The 12,837-nt window shown below is 44.8% G+C and overlaps 2 protein-coding genes and 1 long non-coding RNA gene across 3 annotated transcripts; 2 read left to right on the top strand and 1 right to left on the bottom strand.

Annotated features, from left to right (window-relative positions):
- The first annotated feature begins 422 nt into the window (after positions 1-422).
- LOC117582414 (carbohydrate sulfotransferase 11) lies at positions 423-3,350 on the top strand. The gene is made up of 5 exons (XM_034270105.1): positions 423-632; positions 1,424-1,983; positions 2,044-2,099; positions 2,157-2,959; positions 3,119-3,350. The coding sequence occupies exons 2-4, from the start codon at positions 1,490-1,492 to the stop codon at positions 2,936-2,938; spliced, it is 1,332 nt and encodes a 443-aa protein (XP_034125996.1). The 5' UTR covers positions 423-632; positions 1,424-1,489; the 3' UTR covers positions 2,939-2,959; positions 3,119-3,350.
- A 1,081-nt stretch (positions 3,351-4,431) lies between these two features.
- On the top strand, positions 4,432-4,961 carry LOC117582417. The gene is made up of 2 exons (XR_004573714.1): positions 4,432-4,563; positions 4,620-4,961. It is a non-coding gene; the product is annotated as an uncharacterized LOC117582417 (long non-coding RNA).
- Positions 4,962-5,564: 603 nt separating this feature from the next.
- Positions 5,565-10,382, bottom strand: LOC117582411 (uncharacterized protein DDB_G0283357). The gene is made up of 3 exons (XM_034270101.1): positions 9,832-10,382; positions 8,347-8,700; positions 5,565-8,274 (listed from the first exon to the last, which is right to left on the bottom strand). Exons 1-3 carry the CDS (start codon positions 9,980-9,982, stop codon positions 6,521-6,523), a joined length of 2,259 nt encoding a protein of 752 aa, XP_034125992.1. The 5' UTR covers positions 9,983-10,382; the 3' UTR covers positions 5,565-6,520.
- Positions 10,383-12,837: the final 2,455 nt, after the last annotated feature.

The following is a 12,837-nucleotide window of genomic DNA, read 5'->3' as shown; positions in this document are numbered from 1 at the left end:
CTTCAAAATTTCCTTTCCTTCTTGAAGTTTCCTAGGCATTAATAGGGCTACGAATTGATTTGATTGATGCTGTTGAACGGTTATAAACACAGGATTATGTAAATTGAAATTATTTAATTGTAACCATTAAAACTCTTTGAATATCTATTAAAACGGTAAATTCCTTGCCGTCACATAAAGACCTGCAAAGGATCATGCCCCCAAAGAAATAATCTTCGTTCAATTCTTAAGCAGCCCAACTAAAAACCCGCTGATAATTTTGAGGCCTATCGGCAATCTCTCAACAGCTTTGTTGTCCAACAAAAAAAAAACATTGTCACCATCCTTTCTCACGGCGCCGGCGCAGAGCACAGAGCTTGTCGGCTTCATGGGACCAAAAGGATGGAACAGCAGCGACCAGCAGATGCGGCCAGCCAGGGGTTGGCAGTTGAGAGCGAGGGCCGCAGTGAGCAGCACGGCAAAAGCGGAGACAGGCAGGAGAGACCCAGGAAAACGCAACACGTAACAGCGCCGACCAGGTGGAGTGGCGAGAGAGGCAGGACGGGCAGTCAAAGGATAGGCATTCAGTGCTGTATACACAGGGAGCCAACAAAAATAAAAGAAAAACTATAACGCCTGCCGCCTGCTTCAGAGTAAGTAAACCAAAGGATTTATTCTTAATAGTGTGAAGTGCATGCAGTACTCGGGGTGCCCAAAGTATGTACAAATAACGGTACATATCTACATGTGTATTTGTTGGCATGGTCTGCCGTTGTGTTACAGTTATAACTGCTCTCAAGTGGTCTCTGAGGTGTTATGAATACTTTAAGGCTCTCGTGTCCTGTTATTCCACACATTCAAATCCCAGTCCCACCCAACTAATGACACCATAAAAAGCGAAAGAACAACTAGCAGCAAAGACCATAAAAACGTAACGGGAAAAACAGCTGCAAAAACAACAAACAAACTAGAAATAAGCAAAAAAGAAAAACGGAGCAGAAAGAAAAGTAAATGTTGACGTTTAAGGATGACGTCCTACTTTTGGAGTGTTGCTGCTGCTGTTGCCAGCAGCGCCCAGTACTCGCGCTCTCTCTCTCTCTCTTTCTCCGCGTTCATGTCCACGTCCAGTCGTGTGCGTGCGTGGTGTATGACGTAGTTCCATGTTCCATGCGCGTATGTATGCATACTCTTTGGTGTGTACACACCAACAAGTGTCGCCTGGTGAAAGCGCCAAAAAAGAACAAGCAGTGGTGGGAGGAGAATGTAGATGAGAAAAAGAAACGGTTTCTTGGGGTGGGCACGTACCGAAGCTTTTGATACCCTGGCAGGCACAACTTTGCTACACTTAATACTTTTCTCTAAAAAAAGGAATCATAATTATTTTTCCATTAATAAGGCTAAACTCTTACCCGAACTGATTACCATTCCAATGCCATCCATACAGAGACATCCCGCACCATCCCCTGGAACATGTAGTGGCCGTGCTAGAGCGGCGTTCTGGATTCTTATAATGATCATACGCCTGCGGTATGGAAGACGCCTGCAGACCTATCTGAAGATAGGTGCCTGTGTCCTGGTGGGCGTCTGCTACTTTGCCTTCCTCTTCCGCGAGTCCCTCAATGCCTACGAGCATCGAGAGCGTGCCACGGCCGCCGAACTGGAGGCAGACGCCGCGGAGCCCTCCAAGCAGCAGCTCAAACTCAAGCGCCAGCAAATGCAGCGACAAAGACTGCTGGCACAGCAACTGGCAGCGGCACAGGGCAACACTGGGTCCAATGCCAGCACTGGCACGGCGGCCACCGCTGCTGTAGCTCCACCACCGCCTGCGAGCACACTGAATCCCGTCTACGAGTACTCCGAGGAGCTGCACAGCAGCACGGAGCGGGAGTTGCAGCGAAGACGCGAACACCTGGCCGCCGTCTGTGAGCGCTACAAGTTGCAGGAAAAGTACCCACCGAATCCCTGGGAGTTCTTTGTCTCACCGGGCCACAACAATCTCGTTTGGTTTGTTTTTCTGGATATACTCCCGCCTGAAATTCCTTCTAAATCTTTGACTCCTTGCAGGTGCAATGTCTTCAAGGCGGCCAGCAGCACGTGGATGTATTACTTCAATATTCTAGGTAATTATCACAAAACTCTCTTAAGAACTTGAATCATTTGTTACCTTCATCTTCCAGCTGGCTACGATGTCAAATATCTGCAGCGCACAGAGACTCAGCCGCTGGAGCTGGCGCGCAAGCGTTTTCCCCGACCGGAGCTGGCCGAACTGATGGAACTCCTGCCCAGTGCGTTGTCCTTTCTGTTTGTGCGCGATCCTTTTGAGCGTATACTGAGCGCGTACCGCAACAAGCTGGAGGGCAATCGAAACACCTTCTACAAGGCTTTGGGCACCAAGATTGTCAAGCGCTTTCGTAACCACAGTCTGGGTGGACCCTGGCCGCGTTGCGGACCCACCTTCGAGGAGTTTGTGCGCTTCCTCATAGCCGAACGTGACGCCAGCAAGCGTTTCGACGAGCACTGGGCGCCCATCTACAGCTTCTGTACACCGTGCAGCGTCAACTTTACCATCATTGGCAAGACGGAGACGTTCCAGCGCGACTCGGAGTTCATTATACGACAGGCGGGCCTGGAGACGCTGCTGCTGGGCCTGGGCAAATTGCCGCAGCGAAAGCAGCGCAGGATCGGCAATCAGGCGCAAAGCGGCATCAAATCGGAGGCCGTGGTTGAGCGCTACTTTGCCGATATCGATCGCTCAACGTTGGACCAATTGCTCAAGATATATCGCATCGATTTCGAGCTTTTTGACTACGATTACCGCAAGTACTACGACATGGTGCGTCCCTGGAGCCTAGAGCAGAGCACAGCAGGCACGGCAGCAGCTGCAGCTTCCGTTGTGTCTACGAGCACGGCTCTGCCGGCTGCGGCAGCTGGCTCCACGCAAAGCTCAGCGGCGGCGTAGAATGCAGAAAGCTCAGTAGGAACAAGCCCCCTACCCAATGTGAATTTAATTGCATGGAGATGTTCGATGTTCGATGTTGTACGCTGTGGGGAGAACCATCAACTTATTCACCACGCGCAGAGAGACAAGCGGCAGAGTCTTCCCTGTGGTGAAGCCGTCCCCTTGCAAGTAAATTCACTTTGTCCCTACCCCTCCCCAAAATGCGATGCGTCGTCAAACAATCTTATCATGTACCTTTTTACACACACCGAACAAAAACACTCGAAACGAACCACACAAGCAACCAACCAAAAACAGAACCCAACCGAAGCTAACAAATCTACCAAAAGTTTAAGGCCAAAATCAACGTTTTCCAAAAACGCAAAAACAAAAACAAACCAAAGAAACACCAAAACAAACAAACAAAAAAAACTCTTGACCTCTCTTAGATAATGCCAAAAAAACAAAAAAAAAAAAACAAAATATTAAGGAATGAAACTTAGTTAGAAAAGGTAAAGAAAATGCATTTTGATGGATTTTGCCAACAAAATTCTTACACGAATCCCTTAACAAAAAAAAGCAAACAATTTTACAACTCCCACACGAGATGGACCGAGGCGTGGCGTGGCGTGGAGTGGCATGTGTTGTGTTGTAGCTAGCGTTTAAGTACCTACAATTTACAGTTGCACTTTCAACCAAATGAACAAACCAAGAAAAATATGATATACCATATATAGATAAACGATATATATACACAGACCTCTATACCAAAATATCGCGAACGCTAATTCTTCAAGGCAAGGCTGGAGAGAAGTTATATACAAACCACAAAGTGAGAGATCGTCTTAAAAATAAAAACAAATTCTGTATTTACATTTATATTTACAACCGAATCCAAGTCCCCCCTCCAAAAAAAACTCTCAACAACCACAACATATGGTACTTACTATTCATAAGCTATTATACATATACTCGTATATATATTAATGAAATTTATAAACAGGTCTTGATCTAAGTCTATAACTTTTGTGGACTAGATACATTTTTCATAGGCTAATTACGAAACAATCCAAAGAAATTCTTGTACGTGGAAAATCTTCAAAATGATAAATTATACCAAAGGACGAAAGTATTTCAAATGATAAACACAAAAACCAAACAAGAAAAAACTTTTCATGTGATGTTTAAGGATTTATTATATAAAAAACCAAAAAACAAAAAAAACTCAGAGAAAATATTTAATTATTAAACCTTTATTGTATTTCAAATAATGAATGATAACAAAATGATAAATGATAAAAGACAAAAACAAAATTAGTGACATACACACGATATTATTATGAATAAAACTTAAAATTATCAATATCTTTTTTTCGTTGTACAAATACAAACAACAAATCTATTAAGAATAAATATAATCTCTTTACCACTCAACAAGGGAAGTGTTTTGTTTTTGGATTCCATAAACGGCAGCAAATAAATTAAATAATTTCAAAATCATTGAAGGCTCTGAAATATATGTTCTAGCCTATGCTCTATAGCTTTCATTTCACTTCATTTACAAACTGAAAATTGTCGAGCTCCGGTGAAAACAAACATTTTTCCAACAAACAAATTAAAATTAAAAACTCAACCATGAGTACCAGGTAAGAGCTCTCCCTATAACCCTCTCCAGCAATTTGTTAACCCTTCTAAACCACAGCACAAATCAGCTTGGACTGCGGATCTGTCAGCTTATTCAGAGCCAAAGCCAGCCAATTAACTATGAACGACTTATATCTCTAATCGAAGAAGGACAAAACGAGCCGTTGAATACACAGGAAATAACCAAAATAAATGCCGCATTGCGAGCTGGCCTGCGCCGTGGCTTTTTTCAACGCGTTCGTGGAAAGTTTTCTGTGTCTCCCTGCCTTCAATAAGTTTCAAGTAGAAAGAAGCACAAGAAGATGAAGCTCAAACAGAATCAAAATTAAAGCAGAATAAGCTGAATATATTTGTTGAGATTTGTAGTCAAAAAATATAATTGTAAATGTATCTACCCCAAGTTCGAGACTTCTCCAATCGCCTCACTGCATCACCTTTAACTTCCACTTAAATCACACGTTGAGGGTTTTTTTTATCATTATAAATATGTAGTTTTATTTTCATTGATCAACACAAACGAGTTATATATTTAAGTATGTGTATGCATATATTTAGTTGGTATAGATTCACATTATATCGATATAGTCATATAGACAGCGCTGCAAATGGACAGTAAGTAATTGTAATAGTAATAATCATATGTATTTTCTTGTGTGTGTTTCATTCAGTTTGTGTAATTTAATTGTGTATTATCATATCGATATAGAGTAGTTCGTAGAGTTAATACAACTGTTAAGGTGAATGATCGTTCTCACATGGACACATATTGAAATGGCCCAGCATTTGGCCAAACAACAACGACAAATACAATATACAATATTTAGTATAAGGTTTTCGATTTTTGTTTTTTTTTTGTCTTTCCTTGAAGATATTTTAGTTCTAGTTTTTTTGTTCAGAGTTTCTTAAACTTTGATAACATTTAGGTTAAAGCGCTGTGCCACCACAAGAGGGGCAAACCAAAGCAGCAGCATCAAACAAATAAATAAATGGAGAACGACAAACATTAAGGTAGGGGAGACATTTTTTAAAATTATTTATTGCAGAATATAGTAGTAGAATATATTACGAATTCTCTTCAGATTTCTTGCATCTCTCAAGTTTTGAATGTGCTTCACGCTTTTCTTTCACTTAATTGTTAATGTATATGTTTTTTTGCTTCACTACACAATAAAAAATAATATAAAATAAAATATTTAAAATAAGCTTAGCTTGCAACTAAAATTATGTACACGAATATCGTAGGAATAGATAGCATATATAATATATATATATATATATATAAATCAGATGTATAATAATTGTGTAATATGTACAATAGCAAAATACTTGGTAACGTTTTTGTTTTCCTATAAATAATATATTTTTGTTTCTTTCAATCTGTGCATAAGGAAACTTTGGGACACAATAAACGTGTTTCGTGGTGACCCCGACTGACGGTCACCAATCTCCTTTTAGAAAAGAAATTCTTGTAAGTTTGTTGATCTTAGGGATTCTTCGTTTTAGCTCCGACTTAGACGAGATCTATATAGTTTAACGCACAGACACAAATACATATTGTGGGTACACGTTTACAGAACAGAATAAACACAGATACAATTAGAGTTACAGACACAAACAGATATATAGAGATAAGAATTAGAGTTGGAGTTGGATAAACATGCATCTTGCGATAGATATAAACTCTGCTAATAGTTAACACTCTCCCTGGACTTGGGGCTTTAAAACATTCCTTACATGTAGCTCTGGAGGTACTATATATTTAATCGTACTCAAAAATTGTGTGTGATTCGGTATGTGTGTCGTGTGTCAGGAGAACAACTGGCGCCATGGAACTCTCTCCTCTTCGTATCCGCTCCGCAAAACTTAACCTCGACTCTGATTTAACCAGAGTCTCTGTCTCTTCGCTCTCTCTCCTCTGCCTTGCTTTCTCCTCTCCTGATACTGCTCCTCCTCCCTTGCCTACTCTGCGAGTATCATCATGCTCTTGATGCTGGCCACCTCCGACTCGAGGCGCTCTAGCTGCGTCTTCAGCATTTGATCGCGTTCGGCTGTGGATACGACGACAGCGGGTGCACCCTCCTTGGGTGCCAGCAGCTTGCGCTGGAACTGCGCCGTCCACTCGGCACTGGCGATGGAGATGCCCGAGTCGCGCTCGTCGCTGGAGTTGTCACCGCCATCGTTCCAGGCCGGCGGAGAGGCTCGGCTGCAGTTGGGCTCTTGCTTGATGTGCTGCAGGGAGAGCAGAGCTGTGGCCGCTGCATCCTTGTCGCCCAGGTGAGATTTGTGGCGCAGCTTGAGGGGCAGACAGTTGTTGGCGTCGCTGTTGCCACCGGCATGGGCTGGACTGTTGCGTTGCAGCTGCAGTGGTGCCAGATGAGTGCCATGGACAAGCGGCTCAAGCTCCTGCTCGTCATCGCCGGAGCCGGCACCGGATGACCCAGACGAGAGGGCTGAAGAGGCGGGAGAGGACGTTGAGGTGGTGGAGGAGAGCATGTGCTCGTAGCTGGGAGAGCAGGCCCGTCGCGACAAGTTCAGCACGCTGGCTGCGGCTGAAACGGCAACGGAGGAGCTACTGACCGCATCCACGGCACTGCTGCTGACGGCTCCCTCCACGCTGTGATTCCACGCGGCGACTTCCAGATGCTCCTTGTTGATGGCGCCCACATATGGACCCGCGGCGGGCACATACAGCGAGGCACCGGGTGGCGGTGGTCCCTGTGCACCCACAGCAGCTGCATTATAGAGTGCTCCGACGGCCACCGCCTTGCGGAGGCTGTCCAGATCCTCGGGCCGCACATTGCGATTGAGCGCCTGCTGGAGCTGCACCTGCAGGCTGGCGATTGTGTTGGTGGGCGGGCGGTTGTGCGTGTCGACGGGCGGCGAGCTGGTGCCGGCACTGGGAGTGGGCTCCTGCTGTTGTTGCTGTTGCTGATGCTGCTGTTGCTGCTGCGGCTGCTGTGGCTGGTAGAGATGCTGGGGCTGGTGTTGGGGCTGTTGGGGCACGACCAGCGTTTGCAGGTGTGAGGGCTGAGGAGGTGCTGGTGGTGCATGCTGAGCATGATGGACGCTCTTGACGGGCGGCTCGACAGAGGACTGTCGTCCATTGCCATTGGGGCCGTATATGAGAGGTGTCAGTGGAGCATTCTGTCCATTGTAGCCGCTGTGTGAGTGTCCGCTGGGCGAGGAGCCACCGTCACAGGTGGGCGACGAAGAGGACGATGAGCCGCCGCCGCTCATCTTGGCGCGCTTTGTGTTGCTCAGCACCTGCTCGCTGGTGGGCAGCGAGGCGAGAATCTTCTCCACGCTCACCAGATTCTCCCCAGAGATATTGAATTTGTCGCGTATGGCATCCAGCTGGGCCTTCAGAACATGGTTCTCCTTGGTCAGCTCAATGACGCGCTGCTCCAGCACCATGTCATTGTAGCGACGCTTCTCCCGGCTGCGCTTGGCTGCCTCGTTGTTGCGCCGCCTGCGATCCCAGTAGCTTTCATCCTTCTTGTTGTCTGGCGTAAACTCCCGCTGCTTGCGCTGCGAGAAGAGCTCCTTTTGGGCGGCCGTCATGGCCGATTGTGGCCCATTGCCGTTCTGTGAGTTCTTGCCCATCATGCTGTCCCCGTAGCCATTGCCTTGGGAGAACTTGCCCAGACTGTCGGACATGCCGCTGTCGTTGGACTGTGGACTGATGGATCCTCCGTACATGGACAGGGGATGCACTGCAAAAGGATGAAGAAAGAGTTTAGTTAGATTGGAACTGAGTTCTTGGGTGTGTTTTTTTGTAGACTTACAATTTGTGGACTCGTTGGAGCTGCCGTTCATGGACAGCGTTGGCGAAATGTTTGTCAAACGGACGTTGTTCATCATGGAGATCGAGCTGGAGATGGCTTTGTTGTGGCTATTTGTGGGCGTGCCGCTGAGCACTTCGGGCATTGCTGAGTCCTGGTAGAACTGCTTTTCAGGCTCCCTCAGGGGCGTCAAATGTGCACCACCCGCTGCTAGTGCGAGGGGATGCTGGTGTGGACTGTATGGGTAGTCGCCGCTGCTGCCACTCAGCTTGTGCTGGCTGTAATGTTGCAACTGCACGGATTTCTGGTGCAAGTGATGTTGCTGCTGTTGGGAGTTGTGCTGCTGTGTGCGTGCAACTGCAATGTAGAGTAAGAAAAAAAAAGATTAATTAACTTGTTTATGATTGAATATGTCATTATCTTAAATTAGCTTTTTCAACCTCTTTCGCACGCCTAAAAACATGCTACACATTTTTAAACAACAATTCTTGTCTTATCACTAGGTCTTTTGAGGCAAAACCAAAACACCTTTGCTCCAATTTAAAGTCTCCAGATACCGACTATCTCCTGCTGCTGCTGCCAGTAACACAAGGCCACTTAACACATATTTATGACATTTATTCTATAATGTTATCTGCTCCTCCACCGCTATCGGGGGTTATTGGCAAGAGTTCTGCTCGATTGGGGTCCGAAATGTCTAATGCGATCTCCTATGCAGACACAAATAACGGCACACACACACTCACACCCTCGCAGACTTTCTTTGTTTGATGGTCCTTGCCCTTGCCACCCAACCCATCGAAAGTAGCTGCAGAGGGGGAGAGAACCCACTCGAATTTTGCTTTCGTTTTTAGCACAAGCATTTACACAATGATTACGGCGAATGATGCAAGAATCGGCGAGAATTAGACGGCACAGAGAGAGGGAGAGAGAGAACCAGCAACAAAGGCACACAGGCAGACACAGACGGCGGCGTCGGAACGTAAACAAGAAATCGCACGTCGGATATTGGTGATGTTTGTGTGTGTGTGTGTGCTCTCGGTCGCATCGTCTCACCCTCGCCGTGACCATCGAATTGGCATTTACAGTTCAATGTGCTCGCCAGCACACACACACTTATACGCGACGCTTGTACAGCCAGTCACGTCAGCGGCCAGACACTGTTAACGTCGACGCTGACGCCGCAGCTGCCGGCAACCCCTACGAAAACGGCACCCACCCACCCCAAACAGCTACAGCAGCAGCGGCAGCAGCAGCAGCAGCAGCAAAGAGCAAGCAACAGAGGAACGACTGCAGTCGCTGCCTTGACAAAATTCACAAAAACAACATGACTAAGCGTGCACGGCCAACCATGCTGACTCTTCTCTCTTTCTCCCTCCACGTTCAACCGAACACATTCTCTTCATAAGAAAATTGCAAATTTAGGTGCTTTTTCTGATTAATTGGTAACTGTTTTTGTTGGTTTGTTGGTTTATTGGAAACACCTACATTGCGACTCCTTGTGGCTATTTGGTGTGGTTGTATCCTGCTTGTAAGGGGTATCCAAATTGTTGCTGTTCTTCAGAATCAACAGATTCTTGGTCGTTGCAGCCGCTTTGAAAAAGTTCACTTTTTGCTCCAGCGTGCACACAATCGACATAATGTTTCAAATAATATTTATCTCACTTTTCAGTTATCTTTTTTATCTGTTCCGGTGGATGATGCTTAATGACAGTTCCACTGATATTTGCATTCCAAAATCTACAGATCTTTCACAAATCTAACACTTTGATTTATTTTTTGGTTGTTTGTTCCACTTAGAACAAAAACTTTCTATGCACTTGGCTTTTGTTCTGGTTTTTATTTGTGATTTATTGTGGCTTTGTGGCGGGGCCGTGTCTTGTCGTGGATCGCGCACTTGGCCGAATGCTCTTTTTAACGGTTCTCGCTGGCGTTTTCACTGCTAGTGGCTAGTAGTATTAATCAAAGTCGCGGGATCCCCACAACCGCTTTGGACGAACTGTGAAGCGCAATTGAATTTGTAAAAGCATTTCTCCGCTGTCGGTTGCCTGCTTCGATGGCGCTCGGTCACGTTGGGGCTGCACGCATTCGCTACACGCGACTCAGGTTGCCTCTCAAACAGGTCGCAACATGTTCGAGAGCTTCGGCGCTTTCGAGCTGCTGGTAAAAGTGAAATTTTCCCAGAATTGATAGCAGCGGCCAACGAACGTGTTGCATCTGGTGCTGTGCTGCCTGTTGCGCGCTGGTTGCAAGCGATCCGATCACATTGGCCCGTTGTTGAGTAATCAGCGTCAATCTGAAATCGTTTTGAGCTGCACATTTGAAACTAGAACGTGATTGCCTGGCAGGCCGCTTCTGGTTGCAGGGGGGATTTAAATCGAGGCGCTCTTGACTGGACTGGAGGAGGTGCTGTTGGCCGCGTGAGCCACTCCGAGACAGAGACGGAGAATCCAATCCGACTGACAGCGACTGATTCTGACAGCGTTTATGACACCAGTCTTTTTGTGTGTATGTGCTTTACGCTGGCGCTGGTATTGGTGTGCCAGTTGTCGACGCGGGGTGACGCAAGCGTCTTACACAAAATATTCAGAGAACAAACACAAACACATTATTAACAATCATCAAGAATGCAATTGCAAACGCAAATGCATATGCACACATACAGTGACACCTTTCATGCCGGGGATTGTTATTATTTTTTAAGAACTGATAAATGGTTGGTTCTTTTGGGATCATAACTTTTTTTAGAGTAGCTAAAAGAACGTAATCTATGTTCTACTTTGGTGAATAAGATATATGTAGATAATAAAATGCATAGTTATGTATTAACACGAGTCTACAGGTATCCAGTTCTATTGCCCCCACAGAGCTAATAAAAATGTAAAAAAATGCAGCATGCAATTAACAGAGTCACTCCAATATGTCTATATTAAGTATGTACTCCGTGGAGAGGGAAATACACTCATTTTAATGATCACGTGGCACATAAACGTTGCTTCCATTTAAGAAGGTAAATAAATACGAGTATACTCGCACTTAGAGTGAGGAGTAACACCACTCCGAACTCTTGTTGCATCCTGCCACCAGTCTGTCTGCATTGCCACTCATTACAAAACGATTTTTTAGTTTTATATAAATCGTAATTAAACTCTTTTGTCAGATAAGGTTATCAGTTGGGGAGAACAAACGAACGGAACGACCGACAACTAAGTTGAAAACCAAGACAAAAGCCAGACAACGGCAGAACACACAAACAAAGGCACTGCAAGGCACTTCACATGGGAAACAACGGGGAAGGGAATTGTGAAAAAAGTAAGGTCGGGAGACATTATGTAAGTTCTGGACGATACTTGGCGACTGACTAACACTCGGCAATAAAATATAAGCACATAATGTATATAGGAAACTCTACAATACATTGAATGTCACTATCACACAATGAATTCCATTGAATTCGAATTAAAAAGGTTCTCAAAGGTGATTACCAAACCACATCAAAGAAAACGATAACAACCAATGTAAAATGTTTGCCCGTGAATAGAAGATACCCCCTTCATTAGATACCCCTTGCAGATCGATCGTAAATTGTCATAATAGACCGATTTCCATGAAAATAAGTATGTACATACATATGTTATGAATATCTTTTAACGAGAAAAGAACGAGGAAAAAGAAACAATGCTGATAAAGTGCAGTGCAGTAATAAATGTAATACAGTTTTATCTTCCGCTCTATTCTGGGAACAGGAAAAGCCTTCATTGTATTTATGCTGTAAGAACAGTGAAAATCAGTAAGGCGAAACCTTTGTTGAGCTGGCAATATTATCAACGGTTTTTGTTTTCTCATACAAAATTAAAATGACGGATGAGAAAGAATAAGAAAGAATTAAAACTATTTATAGAAATTGCTTGAAACAATTATGTCAGAAATTAAATGAAACTAGATTAAAATGAACCAAAAATGCAGTTTAGAAAATTATCTTTATACTCGAATGTTGTCAAATGTTTCCACTGAAATGGATATTTGAAAGATATCAATTATGTGTAGGTAGCAAGAAGAACGTTTGCTAAAATTATCATTATCCTTAATTTACACCTGCCATTATAGTGTGCTTAGCAGGATCTCTGCTCTAGCTATCGTATCTGTATTGTTCATATCTAATTCATCATTTCCCTGCTATCAAGCATACAGAGTCGGTCTACTTTTAAAATTCAGCCTGCAGTTGCGAGGTCCGCTTCCCCCTTCTAGTTATTTCAACGAGCTGTCTGAACAGCGAACAAACAATAATTTCCCCCATCCAGCCCATTCATTACCTAACAATTACTTGACCCCTGTCAGCCGGTTCCAGCTGGTTATTCGTACTGACTAAATAATCTCAGACGAATTTCAAGCAGCTCCGCCGCCGCCATCGACGCCGCCGCTGCTGTCGCTGCTAATCATGAGCAAATCCCAGTTACGCGATCAAAGCGATATCCACGTGAGGGAGCGGATTCA

Source organism: Drosophila guanche, unplaced genomic scaffold, assembly GCF_900245975.1.
Source record: "Drosophila guanche unplaced genomic scaffold, DGUA_6, whole genome shotgun sequence".
NCBI classification, from domain to species: Eukaryota; Metazoa; Arthropoda; class Insecta; order Diptera; family Drosophilidae; genus Drosophila; species Drosophila guanche.
This window is presented reverse-complemented; position numbering and strand designations above follow the sequence as displayed.